We start from the raw sequence: 20,129 nt of genomic DNA, 5'->3' as shown, positions 1-20,129 counted from the left end.
TTTCTACAGCTCAGCTACCTTTCTAAGCCACTGCTCCTCATTGGCTGAATTCCCATCTCCCTAGGCGAGCAGGCTTGGCCAAACCGCATGGCTAAAGGGGTTGTTTGGTAAAGAGGACGTGGAAGGACTAAATGCGCAGCGCCTGGCTAGGCAGTGACTAATGGGGGACCTGCTCAGAGTGCCAGGAGCTGGTGGGTGAGAACACCAGGGAGGGTGCGGAATTGCTTGCGGATGAAAGGGATGAAAGGAAGAAAAGGGAGGGATCCATTTCTTAGCAATGCTCTCACGTTGGCTGGAAAGAGGTCCACAGCTGAGTGTGGGAAGCCCCCTTGCTGGGTTAGTTACAAACAGGGCAAAGCACTAAGGTATTAGCACCTGTGCGCCCCAGGCCTGGATGCGCGCACAGACCTATGAATAACAGCCCCGTTTTGTGACCGTTCTAAAAGGCTCCAATGGACTGAGCCCCTGCTGTGCTAGGAGCTGTACAAACCCAGAACACTCAGCTGGTCCCTGCCCGAGAGAGCGGACTGTCATCCCAGGGGGGACATTCCTACTTTGCTGGGGGAGGAGGACAGGCCGGAGGACTGAGCAAGAGGCTGTCTGCATCCCTGGGGGCTGCCTATAGAAGTGCAAAGAGGAAAGAGAGGAGCGGGGCTGGATCAGTGCCTGGGACTTGGCTCAGGCATTAAGGAGAAAGCTGCTGCGTGGCTGCGGCATGGCCTTCTGCGCAGGAGCGCGAGAACGTGGTGCTCTCACTTCAGCTCCTCTTTCCAGATGAACCCATTTCCCTCGGCCCTTTCTCCTTCCTTTTTATCTCCTGCTCAGCACGGACAGCAAGGCCCAGTGCTCAGCCTCCTCTGCACCCTCCTCTACACTTGTGGGGGAGCGCAGCACCCTTATGCTCCCTGCTCTGCAACTGGAGTATGCATGGTCCCAGCCCGCCCCGGGGAGACAGGCAGGCCCATAACCCTTGGCTGCACAGAAGTGAACGGAGCTGGCCCTCCTGTTTTACCTTGGTGGAAGCACTTCCGGCCTGCCAGGCAGGTTTCCTGCTCAGCAGGGATCAATAAACGATGGCCAAGTCTCCAGGTGAATGGTTGGGTTTATTGTTGACATTTCAACAACGCCCGGCCCGGTGCCGATTGAGACCCTGTGTCTCGTTCCCGTCTCGTGCAGGTGGGCTGGCAGCTGTGATCTACACTGACGCGCTGCAGACGCTCATCATGATCATCGGCGCCGTCGTCTTAGCAGTAACAGGTAAGGCCAGGGAGCCGCATAGACACCCCTGCTCAAGGGAAACCCCTTTCCTCGCGCAACTCGAGCAGGCTTCGAAATAAATTAAAATACCTGATCCGAGCGAGTCACATGCCCAGACGTTTAGGGTGAGCTTCGTTGCTCTGCAGACGGCTTATGCTCCCCTGTGGCCATATCCCATGTGTGCACACCCTGTAATGCGCAGACTTCATGCTGAGTCTTTGCACAGGAGTGAATTCCCCACCTAGTGCCCTTCCTCCTTCACTGTTCTACGGGGCAGCTCTCAGGATCCATGTGATCGATATAGGATGCCAGGCTGGTTAGGTAACAGACTATCAAGTGGAACTTCAATCCAGGGAATTCCCAGCTGTTGACTCCCAGGGTGTTATTTGGGGCATCACGGGAAGGGATCCGCCCACAGCAGAATGCCACTTCCTTTGATCTTCTCTGCAACATGCACAGCAAAAGCCCAGGCGTGAGGGAGTCGGCATCCCACGTGCATGGAGCCAGGGAGCTGGAACCGGTGTCGGGCACTCACTTCCCTTCCTCAGGGTCTTCCTCCGGCTTTGCTCTAACTTCATTCCCAGGCATTTCCAGGCGCTCATCACTGGAGCACCTGAGTGAATAGAGCCTCACAACACCCCTGGCAAGTAGGGAAGTCTCGTTCTCCTCCTTTCATGGACAGGGCGCTTGAGCGCAGAAGGGTTAAGGCACAATTTTCACAGTTGGGTGTCTCTCGCTAGAGGTGGTCTACACCGGGAACATACAATGACACAGCTATGGCTCTTAGGGGTGGGAGAAATCCACCCCCCGAGAGACGTAGCTCTGTCGCCCAGCCCCGGGCGTAGACAGTGCTAGGTTGACAGAAGAATTCTTGTATTGAACTATCCGCTGCCTCTCGGGTAGATGGATTGTCTACGCTGCTGGGAACCCCCGTCTCAGGGCTGTAGTGAATGTCTGCACTGCAACACTGCCGTTGTGCTGCTATAGTCTTCCGAGTGTACACACCCTAACTCCAGAGTGAGTTACGTCTGCACTGGGGGAAGTGGGGGGACTCATGGTGAAAAGTCTCAGAGACTAAGTAACTGGCCTGATTTCCGAGGTGCTGGGTGCCAGCAGCTCCCAACGAAATCAGGTGAAGCACCTAAGCCTGACCAGCTTTGACCTACGTGACTTGTCCTAGATCGCTGCGGAGTCAGGGGCAGAGTCGAGGGTAGAGCGCAGACACCCCTGCTTCCCTGGCCAACGTCTCCGCAATCCTTGCTGCACCTGTTCTGTGCAGCCCCCCCCCCCCGCCCTCCTTGTACAGTTCAGCACCTGTTCTCTGGGGGCTGGGAGGGGGCACTGTCTCTGACGCCGTGTATCGACAGAAATCAAACCAAAGGCAAACAGCAGCCAAGGCTTCGACTGCACAAAAAGGAGCAGGACAGTTCACCCCTAGTAGTCACCAGACCAGACCCACCATCCTGACCCTACCGGAGGTGCAGATCAGAAAGGCGGCCACAGTTTGTGCTGGGGACAGAGAAGAGAGAACTAAAGGCCCTGGCATGTGGGTATTGTCCTGGGTTTGGTGCAGGCAGGAAGGCCTCTATGGCTATTAGTTTTTAATCTGGAGGGCAAGTGTGGGAATGGCATGCACACGGGTGTCCGCTCATGTGGGGCTGGCATTCCCAAATGCCTCTTTGTCGCCTTCTAGTGTAGGGTGACCAGATGTCCCGATTTTATAGGGACAGTCCCGATTTCTGGGTCTTTTTCTTATATAGGCTCCTATTACCTCCCCCCGATTTCTCACACTTGCTGTCTGGTCAACCTATTCTAGCGGCTAGATCACACATACAGGCTTGAATCCGCTACTACCAGCCAGCTGCAAAATAGCTGTTCCTTGAGCTCAAGCAGTGGAGGCCTGTGCTTTTAAATCAGAGGTCACAGGTTCAGTCCCTGCCCACTACTCATTTTGGGCTGTTGTTGTAGAAATATTCAACAGCACAATACTTTGAGGAACAGCCTCAAGTCACCAGATCCTGCTAGGAAATACCTGCACCACGTGATTGCATAGAGAGCAGGTTCGTACGGGGTTCATGTATTAAACAGCTACCCCCACCAGGCTGTTCTACAAAAACTAAGCCATGACCACATAGTCGGGAGTAGAACTGGGCAAAATTTTTCATCTGAAATTTTTGACAGTTGAAACATGCAGATCCAAGTCAACTGAAACATTTTTGTGAACTTGGGTCGATTTCTGCAAATATTTCCGGTCAAGAAAAATCAAACAAAAACCAACTTCCCTAAAAACAGTTCCAAAATCTTGACATGACGTTTTCAGAAAGGTTTCAGTTTTGGGGGTTGAAATGACTTGAGGTTTTGGAATTTCCTTCCCCCCCTCCCCAATTTTGTTTAATTTTCCCCAAAATTTTATTTTAAAAATGCAAAAATGTTAAAAAAAAGAAAAAAGTTTGAAATTGAATCAAAATGTGTCAATTAACAAACAGTTTTTGAAAAGCATTTTGGAACTGCCATCAGCCCAACCCCACTGCTGGGAGCCCAGCTCTAGATGGGGTAAAATCAAGCAGCCTGGCGCAGGGCTCTGGACTGGGATCCCCCTAGCCAGCATTAGCCCTGGGCTGGCTCTCGCAAATGTGGCATTGGTGCAAACAGTCCTTGTCCCGACCTCTGGGGAGGAACATACCATCGTGCGCACACACCCTCTTATTGTGGCGCATGGCTTGGTTACCATGGCAAGTCATTGAAATCACAGCCTAAATCCCTGATTCCTTTTGGCGTGCGCCACAAAGACGTTAATCCTGGTGTGTGAACACATTGGGCATTAATGAGGCAGCTGTGGAGCAAATTCTCAGCGGGCCTCCCAAACTGCAACATCCCTCTGTTGGTCCACACCTCCTGTGTGTGCAAATGCCAGCGGTGCTGCGTGCAAACTGCTGCCTTTGGAAATACTGCAGGGCCCGGAGTGCATCTACCTGCTTTCCAGTATGATTCAGCATTTGCTAACCGCCCGCCCTTATTAGAGAGCATGTATTGCTGCTTCCCACCCACCCCGCTCTTTGGCTCGCCCACACCGGGATTAACCAGGTGTAGGCGTGTAGCCATTTCCCCTTTCACAAGGGCAGGGTGAGCTTACAAACACTGATCCTCTCCCCAATGCGACGGGCCTGTTCTCAAAGCGGCGTGTGTGTGCGTGTGAGAGGGTTCGAGTCCTCAGACGATGCTCTGAAAACATCCCCCTCCCCCCTCTGACTTTGGCCTGGGATTGATGGTCCCAGGACTAAACCGCAGACTCCCAGACTTCTGAGAAGAAGAGACCATCGGGATCATCTAGTCTGACCCTCCTGCCCACTGCAGGCCAGAGACCCTCGTCCACCTGCTCCTGTGGTGGGCCCGTAACCACTGCCTGAGTTACTCAGGTCCTCAGCTCACATGGCCATGGAACTGCACTGGAATGGAAAGACACTGAGGGGGGAGTAATGTGCATTTTTGGGGTGGTATCTTAAAAAGGGAACCGGGATGGACTCACACCACGAACTTGAGAGTGGGACCCAGATCTCAAACGTCTACTGCTGGGAGCTGTTTGCCTTGGCCGGTTACAAAGCTGGGGACCGCTGACAAAACAGAGCGCTGCACTTCGATCAGCGCAGAGTTCTGGGGTGTTTGGATCGGAGTTTGGTCAGGCTCATTTCTGGAGGGGGAAGCCCCATCTCAGTGTCCCCACAGTGCAGGGGGCCAGGGGGCATGAAGAGGAGAAGGTGGAAGGGTGGATGTTTTTCTACAAGAGCTGCTCACGCTCAAACAGGCAGGAACCCAGAGCAGTTCTGGGCTGTGTCCTGTGGGAGGTCAGACCAGGGGATCGCAATGGGCCTGTCTGCCCATTGCGATAAATAAAGAATAAAGGAATAAAATCTGGGCTCGGGGCCATTGTTACCTGAGTGTAGGGTGACCAGACAGCAAATGTGAAAAATCGGGACAGGGGTGAAGGGTTATAGGAGCCTATATAAGAAAAAGACCCAGAAATCAGGACTGTCCCTATAAAATCGGGACATCTGGTCACCCCACCTGAGTGTGAATTCTCAGTAATGAATTCCCAGCCAAGGATGCCTGTGTTTGGGAGCATCCGGCTTAAGAGTCTGCAGATTTGGACACAAATCCGCAGCAGACTGGAGCATGAAAGGCTCCATGGGGCAGACCCAGCAGATGGCCCAGGCCTTTCACCTGGCCCCCAGTTCTGGCCTGGGCCCGGAGGAGCACTACCAGGGTGTTCGGTTTCCATGGGCTGCACTGGTAATTCTCTTGGCTGCCAGCCACTGTGACTTATGGGCACTAGCTAGTCATGAGGGTGGCAGCCCTGGCATAGACTCCTTCAAAGGGCACAGAAAGGTGGTGTTGGGGGTGGAGGGGAGGGTCCATACCAATCCAGCAACCCCATGAATCTAACCTGCTGCTAATGCCAAGGTGCTGAGAGTTGGATTCAGCCCCAAACACCACAAGTTGTGCTAGAAGCAGCCCTCGATATCCGGGCCTGAGGTTCGCCCAGCCCTTCATAGTGGGGCTGCTTCCTCAACCTGCCCCCAGATGGCTACCTCGCCCCTGCCCTGTCTGCCGTGGCGCAGGAGTCTGTGCCCGGCGCCCAGTGGGGGCATGGCATGGGCTTGGGCAAGAGGAGACTGGGAGCTCCTCCTGGGTGTGAGTAACCGTCGCTGTGCCACCTAGCATGCTGTGGATGAGATGCAAACACCTGGAGCGCCTGCTCTCATGAGAAGTGACCACAGACAGGGGGTGTTCGTGCTCTTGCATGAACTGGCTAGGAAGGAGGCACTGAGGAAAGGGAGCGGCATCTGCCCACCTCTTTTTGCAAGCCAAGTAGGTTGCCTTCCTATGCATCCGTGGCCATATTCTCCTCCCGGCTAGCCAGGGTAATCCCCTGGCTTCAGTGGGGCAACTGCAAGGTGAATTTAGCTCCGTCTCCCAGCAGCTGTGAAGAAGCAAGCCTGGATTCCCGCGTGGCAGCACTACCCGCGGCTGTCGGGCAGCTGGGTGCTCCACAAGATCCTTGTGCCGCAATGAGTGTCGCCGCTGCTTAAGCTGGCGGGGCAGGGAGTGGAGCGATGGCGCTGATAGCGGGGTCTGTAATCTGGGGTTCATTTGGCAGTGGCTACCCAGGCTTGGGATGGTTTGGGGAGAGCAGGGGGCTAGGCCTTTAGCACAGGTGTCACTTTCACCCCGAGGAATTAACTGCTCCAGAGAGAAGATGCCATTTCACAGGATACATCTGGGCTGCAGCCGGAGCTGTGACTGTGAATGTAGCACGTCCAGCCATGCCCGCGCTAGCCAGCTCCTGTCCCAATAGCAGAACGGTCTAGCCACTCGAGTACCTAGCCAGGATACCTGGCAGGGTGGACAGCTCACGCTGGCTAGGTCGAAGCGATCTCAGGTATGTCTCCACGTGCTGCAGTCACCTCTGCTCGCAGTGTAGATGGACCCTAAGAAAACCCAGCGAAGTGAGTCTAGGTACCCAGAGACTATGGGGCTATCAGGTCACTACCTAGATCGCTAAAAAATGGCCTGACCCCTGAGCCAAAGGGTGCACTTAGCACCGTCACGGATCAAGTCAGTCGCTAACCCCTCTGCTCGCGTTTATCACTTCAACAAGAACGTTTGGCTGCCCAGGGACCTTTGTGCTTTAATAAAAGTGACTCATTGGAAGTACAAACGCAGTGGAGAGAGCGTCCCGATGGGGAGCCTGGATCCAGGACCTGGGTTGCTTCCCCTGGGGGGAGCAGGACTCTGCCGGGCCCAATTGTGCAAAATCTCAGCTGTCTCTTAAATAAGAATAAAATTCTGTCGTAACGTGTGTTGGTTCTTTCCCTGGCCCTGCTTCTCGGGGCAAGCGGGAAGGGAGGAAAGATTCTGCCTGGGAAGGTCGCTGTGGCTTTTGCCAGCTGATCTGCTTGTATTTCAGTGCTCTAACCAGCTTCCCCTCCCCGTTCCCTTCCAGCGTTTAGCAAGATCGGAGGATACCAGAACCTGGCAGAGGCTTATTTAAAGGCTGTTCCGGCCAAGATTATCCCCAACACAACATGTCACCTGCCCAGAGTGGACGCCATGCACCTCTTCCGAGATCCCGTCTCCGGAGACCTCCCCTGGACTGGCATGACTCTCGGGCTGTCTGTCTTGGCCACTTGGTACTGGTGCACCGACCAGGTAAATGTAAACATATTCCCCCTCCCTCGCGGAATTGCATCTCCCTGCTCTATGGCCTCTGAATACTTGCAGTCCAGCTGCTTCGGTACCTACTGGTCCTTGCGGCTGGCGGCCCCAGGGAGCCTCCGTTTGGAGTCGGTGGAAACCTGCTGGCCTCCGCCTGCCCTGGCCTTCAGGTGCTTGGACTGTGAGAGTTTGGTGAGTGGGATGCCGAGTGGCGTCCTCACTTCGTCCGCTGTCCTCTGGCTTTCTGGGAGGGAGGACAAGGGCTTGCCGGTTGCTCTGCTGATGCCTTGCGAGAGGTGGCGGGGCTGCACGTTCCTGGCGGAACTGAAACCTTTGCTTTGCCAGTATGGTGGGGGGTTGGTGGCTGTGGTGGGTTTCTTAGCACTGGTTCCGTCCACCTTGTATTTGCTGGGCCCTGGGTTTTTCTCATGTCTCGGGGCATGGACACCCCCTTTGCCTTGTCCTGGGCATGCTGGGTTCCTGGATACGTAGTGGTGGAAAGGCTGACCCTGTTTGATAAAGACAAGAGAAGAGAATAAAGATTACCGGCAAGAATGGGTTGGACACACGCCTGAAATGCTGTATGTGGGCCTGGCTCTGCCACTGACTTACTGTGCAACCTTGGGCGAGTCCCTTCACCGTTCCCTAGCTATAATTCTCCTTGGGTCTGGGGTCACTGGAAACCCCCAAGAGAAAGAATTAAGCCTTAACCCAGCGTTTTCCAGTGCGGATCCTATGAGAGCTTGCCCTCTGTTTCACCCAGAAATTCACGGCATCACTTAGGCCTTCAGAGATACTTCAGTGCTCTGCCACTGGATAGTAGCCTAAACACCCATCATGACCTCGGTGTGGCTGCTTCATGCTTAAGGCAAGATCCATGCAGCTGCAGGTCCTGGCTCTGGGCATGGAGGGGACCATGGACCGACACAACTTGGAGCTGTGGATTTCAGTGGTGGGGAAGATGCCACCTGAGAAGGGTGGAGCAGGAGGTAACATTGGTGGGGCAGGAAGCCAGCAGCACCGTAGCATTGGGGGCCTTGATTAGGTGTGTAGAGGGGCCTTTACATTGGGTCCAGGCCCCAATAGTTTTAATCCACCACTTGCATAAACTGGATATTTGTCTCCCTCTGTTTCCATTTTATTAGCTGGTTAAATACCCCGAATGGCTTCTTTTCACTCCAATCCTTTGCCATGGGCTCCCATGCCAGCCTGTAAAATGGACGTAAAACCATACTCAAATCAGAGGCCTCCGCTCATGCGGGAGGCCGCATTCCACATCCACTTCACCCTGGTGTAAATGACAAGGCACAATGCGCCAGCACATCCTGGGTGTGTCTTTGTCCTGGCTCTGCTCAGAGGCCAATATGGCTCCATGCCTGAGCCAGAGAGGCCTCTTGGCGCTGGATCCATGCAGAACAAACCCAGAGGACCCAGATGGATGGTGTCGTGCAAAAGCCCATTGAACGTGTTGGGATAAGAGCAAATATTTAGATAACAGAGACAATTGCCAGGAAACCAGGCAATGCACCATGTGTGTTTCCACCACGCCTCGTCAGCAAACAGGATCCCTGGCACAAGGCTCTGAGCCACAGCAGCACTGCTGAGAAACACGCTGGCTCCTTGCAGGTGACCCACTAGGCTGTAGTTCTGGCCCTGCCACTCTGGTTGATGCATCAGTGGGCCTCCTTTCCATAGCACCTGAGTGCCTCCCACTCTGAAATGGCATGGGCCTCCCAACACCCCGCTTTCTAGAAGGGAAACTGAGGCACGATGAGATGACATGACTTGCCCTCCCGCTCTCTTGGATCTGTGGGCCTGAGGCTCCCTTAACCCATGCGAGTCTCCCTCCAGAGCGATTTCAGCGGCGGTGCCCCCCGGATGCTGGAGTGAGCGAGCGGTAGCTCAGTGCCGTGGTGCCTGTGAGACGCCTGCTCATTGCAGCTCTAGATGACGGATAAAGGCACAATGGCAGGGAAAGCCTCGCCCTTCTGACTTGAGACAATGTTTCTGGCCCCTCAGAGCGATGCTGCTGCTTGGGGAGGTCACCTATGCAGGCCTTTCCCGGGCCCCAAGACCACAACAACAATGGGGGGTCATGAGCACTCGGCACCTCTGAACACACGGCTGAGCCCCTGATAATGAAGCCATGGGGGTTGGCAGGGGCTGTTTAGCCGAGCTGGGTTTTTGCAGCTCTTCCACTGACTTGGCTGTTTTAAGAGAGGCTCCGAATCCGGCCCTGTCGTCAATGCGGGGAGCTTGGTTCCTGGGAACCAGCCACTCTTGCTCTATGTTCTTGGCTTTGTTACTGAGTTGCTTGGGCAAGACACTTAACTCTGCTGCCTCGGTTTCCCCATCTGTGAAATGGGAGCACTAATGCAACAGCTCTGTGAGTGAGGCTGTGTGGGCGGGTGTCTGGTGCTTTGAAGATGACAACGTCACGCCTTGCACACTGCGGGAATGCTCCCTTGTGCCCCCTCCTCCACTCACTGCTACAGCACCGCTCTGCTCTTGGGATCAGCGGGGATGGTGAGGGAGCAGTGAGATGCTCTGCCTAGTGCTCTCAGCCCACTTGTAAGGACAGCACGGAGAGGCACAGCACGCAAAGCATGATGGGCCTGCATGGTCATGTGACACCATAAGCACTAGTGGGTTTGTTTGTGTAGGGTCGCATGGCAGTGCTGCTGTTTACATAGATCTATATTTTTGAGGGGAATCTGGAATTTAATTGTGGGGGGAAAATTGCTCCTTCATTATAGGATACAGAGGGTCAGTGTGAACGGGAATCTGTCACACTGAACTGAGGACTTAACAATGCTTCTGTCTCTGAATATACGTGGGCCCAGTCTCCTGCAACGTCTCACCTCGCTCGAAGGCTTTGTCTACGCTGCACTGTCGTCGGGAAAATTTTTGTCGTTCAGGAGTGTGAAGCCTGCCCCCTACCGCCCCCTGAACAACAAAAGTGTTACCAACGAAAAGCACCGTTCTGAAGAGCCTTTTGTTCCACTGACAAAGCTACCGCCTCCTGCTGGGGGAGGATTTATTTTGTCGGCGGGAGAGCTCTCTGAGGGTCGCATTAGCCGCTAGCCAGGAACCCAGCAATCCCACCTGATTGATCTCAAACACGGCTGAGTGCAGCTGTGTTCCTGCTCTGTTGCTCAAAGCTGCCACCCGCAGAGATGTTGTATCCCAGCATGCAGTGCTCTCGCTCCGGCCCGGTGGAGGGCGAGGGGGAACCTTGCATGCAAGGAGCTGGGGTCTCCAGTGGGGGAAGTCTATGGGTGGCACTGGGCCATTCTGATGTTCTGGAATAATACCAGCAGATCCTGTTTGGAGCAGCCCTGCAGGATGCAAGGACCAGATGGGCCTGGGCTGCAAAATTTGGTTTGAGTTCTGAACGTCCCCAGCGTTTGGGGGAGTTTGGACATGACATGGTGGTTAGGGCCCAATTTCTCAAGCACTAAGCTGCAGCTGGTCGTGTCTCCCTCTCTCTTGCAGGTCATTGTGCAGAGGTCTCTCTCGGCTAAGAACCTGAGTCATGCCAAGGCCGGCTCCATCCTGGCGAGCTATTTGAAAATGCTGCCGCTGGGGGTTATCATCATGCCCGGGATGATCAGCCGGGTTCTCTATCCAGGTGAGGTACAGACACAGCAAAGGGGAAGTGTCGGCAGGGTTTTATAATTTGCCTGTCACTGAGCAAAAGCCGTTGCAGTTCAGGAGGGCAGCTTTAGCCACTTTGCATAGAGGATTGGGACAGCACGCTGAGTCCCTCTGCATGGACACTAACCAGCCTGCAGGGGCTCTTCAAAGGGCATGAGATTTGCCTGAGTATCCTTGGTCAAAAGTTCCCCTTTTTCCCTCCTAGTGTGTGCTGGGCATCGGTGGGCTGCAGTTCCCCCACCACAGAGGTGGCTGCATTTCAGTGGTGGTGTGTGCATACAGCCAGTGAAATGCTTTGGAAGGAGCGTTATGTTGTTGTGTTGGAGATGGGCTGTTTCGATCCCAATTGGGACTAGAGGTGTGTGTGGGGGGGGAGGGGATCAGGGCTGAATTTTGGGGTTAGAGCTAAAATTCGGTGGCACCAGCTCTTCTTATGAGGCTTTGCCCCAAGCTTGGCAAGATCATCTGATGTTGTGAGATCTCAGCAGCATCCAAATGGGAAACAGACTTTCCATTTGGGGTTCAATTTGGAACCAAAACTCTGCAGAGTGTGTCTGAGTTTTGGGACGCAGATCCTTGATGCCCCACTGATGTTCACAATGGTTCAGAGCGGGGCAGCGTGCTCAGGGGAGGAGGCGGAGCAGAGGTGAGCTGGGGTGGGGACTGGTTCCCTTGCGTGCTGCCTCCCCCCTTACTTGCTGCAGGCGGCCATCCCTGTGCCCCCCTGCCCCAGCTCCCTCCGCCTAAATGCCAACGACTGGGGCAGCCGAAGATCCGGCCGCTGCCATTGCCACCGAAGGACCCATAATGCCGCCCCCCAAATGCTAGTGCCCTAGGCGACCACCTAGGTCGCCTAATGGGTTGCACCAGCCCTGTGTGTTCCTGTCATCCAATAAACCTTCTGTTTTGCTGGCTGGCTGAGAGTCATGGTAAATCACAGGAAGACGGGGGTGCAGGATCCTGACTCCCCCACGCTCTGTGACAGCTTGATAATGAGCTGGTTTAGGTTTCTGGCTGTTCCTAATATGAGCACTTGACTCATTGGTCTCTTTGCCCTTCAGAAGTCTTGAGGAAGCTATTGCAAGAACACTAATCCCAGTACAAAGTGGCTGGGAAGCTGGGCCACAGCAGACTGCTTTATCGCAGTGCTTGAAAGCTTTGGCACCGCCGGCTTTACACAGTGCTGTGATTTTCAGGTGAATGGGTGAAATCGCATTGGCTGTTAGCTTAGCATCATCTCCGCAGGGACATGAGGGCGAGCATGCACTGGGTCTGGGCTGGTAAATTTTGTTACCTATAGACAGATTAGAGCAGGAGTTCTCAAACTGGGGGTCGGGACCCCTCGGGGGTCACGAGATTTTTACATGGGGGGTCTTGAGCTGTCAGCCTCAACCCTAAATCCTGCTTTGCCTCCACCACTTATAATGGTGTTAAATATATAAAAGTGTTTTTAATTTGTAAGAGGGGGGTCACACTCAGAGGCTTGCTATGTGAAAGGGGTCACCAGTACAAAAGTTTGAGACCCACTGGATTAGAGCTCCATTGAGGGCTGGATCCTGAGACCCTGTACACGTGGGTAGCTCCGCTGATTTCAGCGGAGCTGCTCCAATTTCTGCCAGTGGAGGATCAGGCCCTGAATGATGGAACACACTGAAAGGCGGAATGTGAAAGCTGGCCCTGGACTAATTTCTGTGCCTCTAGAAAAGGAAATGCAGTGAATGCTGAGCAGCGAAGCAGCAACCTCAGCGTTTGAGACAAAAAGCGGGGCGTGTCCGGGCACCGCCACACCTCGCAGGAACAGCTGTCCCGCAACGAAAACCAAGCCCAAATGATCAGCATGTTCCTTGCTGTGGCTAGGCAGAGTGAGTAGGCCTGAAAAGTGCTGACTGCGGACTGTTGCAATGTTCTCCACCATCCCTATTTCACTGCACTGTTGCCGGGTGCCTCTGAGTCATGCCACACCGGGTGCTGTTCTCTGATGCTAATCGGTGTTTTATCAGGAGCTAAACAGCAAGCCTGGGTGGGACCCGCCTGCATGGGCCACCCTGGCCCCACCTGTGCATCATGCCACAGCACACGTGTTTGTTGCTGAAAGGGCCTTTTGCTGGAGCCTGAAATACGGCTTGGTGAAAAGAGCTTCATGAAGGGGCGTGGGGGGGATGGGTGTTCTGCTCTGCTCCCAGACGGCCCTTCGCCGCTCTCTCGGGCTACATCCACAGAGCAGCTGGAGATGTAACGTCCAGCTTGGGTAGACAGACGCGCGCTAGCTTTGATCGAGATCTCACGCGATAAATAGCGCCGCTGCCGCGGGGGTGGCAGGACGGTCTAGCCAACCCAGGAGTAGCAGCATCAGGGCCAGCCTTACAGGTGGGCCACGTGGGCAATCACCCGGGTGCCGTGGTCTAGAGGCAAGGAGCGGGGAAGGCCTGGGGTGCGAGGTTGCAGAAAGGAGCTCAGGGCAAAGGTGGGGAGGCAGAGGCCAGGGAGGAATGGTTAGGGGGGAAACCCAGAGAGGCAGCAGGGGTCGGGGCGATAGGGGGATGGATGGGGAGGCAGTGGGGGCCTGGGGGAGTAGGGAGCCCAGAGAGGCAGTGGGGGCCAGGGGCAATGGTGAGGGGAGCCTGGGGAGACAGCGGGGCCCAGGGGCGATGGGGAGGAGCCCCGGGAAGCAGTGGGGGGCTGGGAGGGATGGGGGGGCAGAGGAGGCAGCAGAGGGCCAGGGGAGACAACGGGGGTCAGGGGGGATGGGAGGTTGAGGGGGGGCTGGGGAGGCAGCGGGGGCATGAGTGGGGGGCCAGAGGAGGCTGCAGAGACCCAGGGAGGCAGTGAGGGGCATGAGTGGGGGGCAGGGGTGATGGGAGGTTAAGGGGGTGGTGGGGGAGGCCAAAATATAAATATGCCCAGGGTGCCATTTTCCCTAAGCAGCATAGAATCATAGGATTGGAAGGGACCTCAGAGGGTCATCTAGTCCAACCCCCTGCTCAAAGCAGGACCAATCCCTAGACAGATTTTTGGTCCCATCCCTAAATGGCCCCCTGAAGAATTGAACTCACAACTCTGGGTTTAGCAGGCCAATGCTCAAACCACTGAGCTGTCCCTCCCCCCATGCAGAGCACAGCCAGGCTCCAGGGCAGGAGAACAAGGCAAAGAACAGACTGATACGACAAGCCGTCCTACCTGCCTGGCCTTGCTGGCGAGTGCTTCCTTTCCATCCACCTTTTCCAGCACACACCTAATCACCTCGGTAACATCGTCCCGCCTCTGCACCGTGTCCTCTAAGCGCAAGTTTGGCGGTGACTGCAGGCTCCCAAGGGGGCTGACGTAGGTGCCCCGGCTGATGTGGGGATCGCTCATTTTCCTTTGCAAGTGCAGGTTCCCCCCATTGGGGATGTGATCGGAGTTGGTTCTCCGGAGCGGCCCAAAGCGACCTCTCACCTCGAAGAGTTCGTCCGAGGTGGAGGAGGCGTTGGAGTGGTGGTAGCTGTGGGTGGCAGAACTGCTAGAATAGCTCTCCTGATCGCTGAGTGTCAAATAGTCCTCTTCATCTTCCTCCCCTTCCAGCCCGTTCACGGGACACACGGCTGCCGTGCCCTGAGCTTCCTGGGATATGGCTGCCTGCCTCCTCAGCTGATGATCGCTGGCTGTGGCTTGAGCTTGTGTGGGGCTTTCACCCGGCCCATGATCTGCATTCGCTGGCTCTGCCACCTGGCGCAGCTGCTTCTTGGCGTCCCCAAGCAGGGCAGCCGTGTCTTTGCAGAGTGTGCTGTTTTTGGAGATAAAGTCTATGACATCAACCGTCCTCGGCCTTGGCACTGGGGGCCTGATGTCCATCTTGTGCGTCTCTGCAGCCGTGGGCTGCTTCAGGTGCTGGCTCACGGCCAGGATAGCCAAAGCTCCTTTCTTGTCCTCCCCAGGACTCCTTGCTTTGGGGCTTTCTACTGGCTTGGGAGCTTCCTTGATTGGGGTCGGAGGGGCCTCTCTTTGCTCCCGGCTGGCTGGAGAAGGCTCTTGGCTTTTCTTGGCTTCCAATTCCTTGCTTTTTAGCATCTGCCTGTGCTGGGCATTGGCCTGGGAGACGTCACAGACTTTGATGCGATTCATTTGGGACAGCTTCACGTTCTTTATAGTGGGGTCGATGATGTTGATGTACCCCAAGATTTCGCTTGGGTCTGGGTCTGGCTCCACCCAAGTGGGCAGGTAGTCGAACATGTTGGCCTTCTCCATGTTGAGGAGGCTGGGGTGGATGGGTGGGGCTAGGTCGGCTATGTCGTTTTGCCGCTCAGCAGCTTGGCCCTCGGGAAGGGCCTTGTCTTTGCTGTCCTTTATCTTGTTTCTGCCGGCGTCCGCCTGCCTCTCGGATGACATCTTGCTGATCTGATCAGCGCTCTTGGCCTTCACCAGGGCATATTTTGGGTTAATCAGTCTCTTCACCACTGCGTTGGCGGGGGTGACAGGCATGACAGAGGGCAGAGTGAACGGCTCGGGTTCCGGCTCCTCATCCATGGGAATGGACTTCAGGCTGAGCCCCCGGGACATGAGATACAGCTCCTGGAACTGCTTGTCGAACGCTTCCACCACCTGGCCGGAGAGGACCGAGATGAGGTTCCTGTCAGTCCTGGCTGCGGACCAGGTGAAGCTGGAATGGAAACCAATCAGAAACAGTCTGAGTGCATGGCAGCAAACCCGGCCTGGGTTCCCCTGCTACCTGGCTTGCTACTGAGACGTGAATACCTCAACCCTGGGCTCGGTTTTATACTCTCTGGGGCTGGCTGGATCCTGCCACCCCGTGGGCTGAGTTCACAAAGGGCTGCCTTCTACTGCTGCAAGGGCCTTATGTGCATCTCCGCCTAGTCGCTTCCTCAGACATATGTCCAAGGGGCAGGAGTGGGGCCTCTGAAACAAATCCTCACAGAACTGCCACCTAATTTAGCAGGAGCAGCAGACTTATCTCAAGACAAGTCTGGAGTGTGATGACTGGAGGTGAGAGGTCGGGATTGCTGGGTATTGGGGGCGGGGGGCAGGTCGAGTTCACTGGGTATCAGGGTTTGCAGGTCAGGATCGGGATGCATATTTCAGCTGGTACACCCAGCTGCGTGCTTCTACCCATTGCTCTGACCCTGCACTATCATGAGGATCAAAATTCACATCCCCTTAAAACTAAAACGCCGACCCGCCTGGTCCCGCTGTGGCCCAGCTGAGGCTGACCCCATCCGGCACGCTCTTTAGATGTGGGAACGCCTGACAGAGCTGTCTCTGGATTACCTGTAGGAGCCACACATAGCCCGGTCACCATCCACGAACATGAACTTCTGGGCCAAGGCACCTTTGAACTTCGTGGCCGAATGGGTGAAAAATTCCGTTCCCCCCGTGGTGCGAACGCGGAGATTCTGCAAAGCAAAAGCAAGACAGCGGGTGGGAAAAGAGACAAAGAGGAGGCGATGCAGTGAGATGCTCCTGGCCTGCCTCAATGGACTCTTGGTTAGGGCTGAAAAATTGAGTCTCTCTCTCCCTGTTGATTTGCTCTTTTTTTAAATGGCCATTTCCATTGACCATTCCCTCTGTTGGCCAGCTTGGGCTTGATTTTGCTCTGAGTGGCGCTGTTCTAAATCTGGATTAATTCTGCAGAATTCAACAGTGGTGCTCCAGTTTCACACCACTGACACTGGCGCTGAATTTGGCCCCTTGTCTCAATAAAAAGGCACAGCCCTTATCTTCAAAGCACCATTCGGATCTCTGCATAGACACTGACTCATCCCCGCAATAGCTCTGAAAGGCAGCTAAAGCCTGGTTTATATGTAAAATGTCGATCGACTTAGTTACGTCACTCAGAGGTGTGAAAAATTCATGCCTCTGAGCGCCACCGTTAAGCCAGCCTGAACCCTGGTGTAGACGCAGCTAGGTTGACAGAAGAAATCTTCTGCCACCTGGATACTGCCGCTCAGGGAGGTGGATTTACTGGCAGTAGTGCCAGTAGTGTAGACGTGGCCTAAGTATTATCCTGTGTGGCTGAGAAGGGAACTGAGACACAAGGAGGTTAGCTGCCTTGCTCCGGGCCCCACAACAAGTCAGTGGCTCATCTGGGACTTGAGTTCAGGAGTCTGCTGCTTCCCCAAAATGCCTAACCTGGTTTTGTGCGAATGTTCTGCTTTCTGTTGTGATTATCCCCTTTTCCTGGTCACCCACTGGCTGGAGCTTGGATGGGATCGGCCTCGGGTGAGCCGCAAATGCTTGTCACCTGGAACAGCTGTTTGGAGAGTGTTCCAGACTAGCTTGTACAGCGTGTTACTGACCGTGCAATAACTGGCAGCCAATGAACTCTAGATGAGAACGCTAGTGTGGACTGACCCATAGGGAGGGACGTGTTGAATACCGCAGTGTGCCCTGAGATCCCGGCATGGGAGGCGCATTAGAAGCTCGATGGTGTTGCTTACATTTCCATGCCCAGGAAAACAAGTTGGAGGCTGACCTCATTCCGTCACCCGATTCAGTACATCCCTGTTAACTTAATATCCTTTAACCGCCCATTAATCCAGCTCCTCTGTCTAGGCCAACCCTTTTCATAAATTCACAAAGGACCATTAGACGCTCTCAGGTCACACCCAGCAGAGCAAAACACCTAGGTCTCAAGGTATGTTTCATTCTCCCTCCTCACTCTCATAGCAGCAGCTGCTTTAAGTAATCTCCAGTAGGAAGAAAACAAAAGCCAGGGCATGTAAAGATAGATGCCTGATCAGAAAACACAATAGCCACTTCTCTCAACCCCTGAATCACTGCAAACACTCAGCAGTTGCTTAACAAACTGTGTGGCTTTCCCAAGCTTGTGCGGTATTTACCAAGTCCATTGAGCCTGCTTTTTAGACACTGAAATAACAACTTACGTGTCTTTAGCACCTTTTATCCTCCATGCTCCGGCTCAAAGCACTTTCCAAATAGCGTCTCAGGTTCTCTGGGATGTCCTGACTGCTTTGCACCATTGACTTCCATGTCAAGTAACAGGGGGTAGCCATGTTAATCTGTATCCACAAAAACAAGGAGTCCGGTGGCACCTTAAAGACAAACAGATTTATTTGGGCATAAGCTTTCGTGGGTAAAAATCCCACTTCTTCAGATGCACGAAAGCTTATGCCCATGAAGGCTTATGCCCAAATACATCTGTTAGTCTTTAAGGTGCCACCGGACTCCTTGTTGGTTTTGGCTTCCATGGGTATTTCTACACTGCCAGCCTCCCAACCCAGGTAGATAGATTCGGGCTAGTGTGAGTCTGTCCAGTGGTGCCAGGAGGCCCAGTGCCAGTGGGAGAATCCAACCAGGACTCTGTCTCCAGGGATCTGCTGGTGCACACCTGCTGTTCTGGTCCTGGCCCCGTCCACAGCTCTGCCAATATACCAGAGTTGTCACCGGCGTCACCCCTTGCGACTAGCCTGGAGCTTTCCTGAGCTGAACATTCATCTTAACCTCAGTGCTGGGTGCTGCACAGCCCAGATGCATGGAAATCACTTCCACATGCAACCCCGGACAGTTAATGTGCTGGGTAGGAGAACACCAGGCACCTGTCGGAGCCAGTGCTGTGTTGCCTAAGTATGTATGAACTTTCCTTTCTCTCTGTGCCACAGTCCCCGTGACGGCCATTCTCCGGCTAGCTTGAGAGGTGGGAGGTTCATGAGTGTGCTTGGATGCCAATCAGAGAGCCGCTTGGTGGCTGGAGCCACGTGGCTGCATTCCTCAAGGTAGATATCTGCTGTGCCAAGCAAGGCAAAGGCAAAGTGGTTTATGGCCCGATAGTTAAAGTACAACCTGGAAAAGCAGGCTGGTCAGCAGGCCTGAAAGTGAAACCAGGAGATTCCCATGCATCAGGAATTTGTGATAACAGCCACACACCCACCTGGTGCATGAAGGCTTTTGATCATTGCTCTGCAGGCAAGTAGGACCAAAGGTGTGCCCTGCTGGCTTTAGTCACTTCTGGGAACCCCTCCCATCCGCTCTTTGCCCTCACACAACGCCTGCCCTGGCTGATGGGCTTATGCAACCAGTGAGCCTTGCTAACACTGGCTAGCAGGGTCCGGACCTCTGGCAGCAGCACTAGCAGGAGCTTTCTCACACAGCTTGCCAAAGGACACAGGTCCCTGGCCTGGAACACTCTTGGAGCTTTTCAAGAACAGAGGCTGCCAAATAGTGCTAGATATTGCAGGAGCAGGTGAAATGCCAGTGGAAGGACTAGATTGAGAGCACCAAACCCACGGTGATGGCCTGTGCCCAGTTTCTTTCTATATCCCAGACATTCGTGGTGCTGTCCATCCAGGAGATCTGATCCCCGCCCCCCTCCCAATGTAAATGGACACGGCAGTGCAGCGCTAGACAACTGACGTGCGGGTATATCTCCCGGAATCCATTCCAGCCACTGCACGGGCCTCGGACACATTGTTTGACCTTCCCTGTTCTCTGCGTGTGGCGCACAATAGTTTAGTCTCTGGAGGCCTGTAATGCTTTGCTTTGCCGAGTTGTGGAGCTTGATCCTACATGTTATCGGTCAATATAAAAACCCCACCGGAGTGATACTTCTCCTTTAGCGCAAGTGGCAGGGGCTTGTGCCGTGCGGCTCTGCATTCTAGCCCTGTCGGGCCTGGTGGGGCAGATGTATTTAGCACAGAGGCAGCCATGAGATCTTGTTGCCAGGGGGACTGTTTACAATACATGTCTCTCCTGTTAAAATAAGGGGACAGGACAGGGACATCAAAGCCAAGTCGCTCCTTGTCTCCCTGCCTGAGTGTGAAAACAGCCTGCGCTGGCAGATTCCTTCCATTGTTCCTCTCTCTCTCTCGTGGGTGCTGTGTCGGGCTGGGTGTTCGACATCACCCTGGCTGGTGCCAGCAGCTGTTCTGCTGTTGCCATCCGGCCCTGCCTGCCATTAATGGGAAGGACCAACACATTGTTGGCAGCGCACAGGAGACGCTGGGGGTGTGTGTATCCCTGCTCCCATTTCGCCTCCTTGCTGTTGCTGGATG

General features: G+C 54.6%; 2 protein-coding genes across 2 annotated transcripts in view; one reads left to right on the top strand and one right to left on the bottom strand.

Moving 5' to 3' along the window:
- SLC5A10 (solute carrier family 5 member 10) overlaps positions 1 to 20,129 on the top strand; it is an 85,776-nt gene that overhangs the window by 21,838 nt on the left and 43,809 nt on the right. Inside the window, exons 6-7 of the mRNA XM_050967279.1 lie at positions 7,259 to 7,464; positions 10,966 to 11,106. Coding sequence (XP_050823236.1) covers positions 7,259 to 7,464; positions 10,966 to 11,106 — 347 coding nt within the window. The remainder of the gene's footprint in view (positions 1 to 7,258; positions 7,465 to 10,965; positions 11,107 to 20,129) is intronic.
- The window catches only part of FAM83G (family with sequence similarity 83 member G), a 29,567-nt gene continuing 16,819 nt past the window's right edge, over positions 7,382 to 20,129 (bottom strand). The window contains exons 3-5 of the mRNA XM_050967264.1: positions 16,390 to 16,514; positions 14,305 to 15,763; positions 7,382 to 7,979 (exon numbers count right to left, since the gene is read on the bottom strand). Coding sequence (XP_050823221.1) covers positions 7,554 to 7,979; positions 14,305 to 15,763; positions 16,390 to 16,514 — 2,010 coding nt within the window. The 3' untranslated portion in view covers positions 7,382 to 7,553. The remainder of the gene's footprint in view (positions 7,980 to 14,304; positions 15,764 to 16,389; positions 16,515 to 20,129) is intronic.

Source organism: Gopherus flavomarginatus, chromosome 9 (assembly GCF_025201925.1).
Source record: "Gopherus flavomarginatus isolate rGopFla2 chromosome 9, rGopFla2.mat.asm, whole genome shotgun sequence".
Classification (NCBI taxonomy): Eukaryota; Metazoa; Chordata; order Testudines; family Testudinidae; genus Gopherus; species Gopherus flavomarginatus.
The sequence above is the reverse complement of the archived record's forward strand: the minus strand, read 5'-3'. Positions and strand labels throughout refer to the sequence as shown.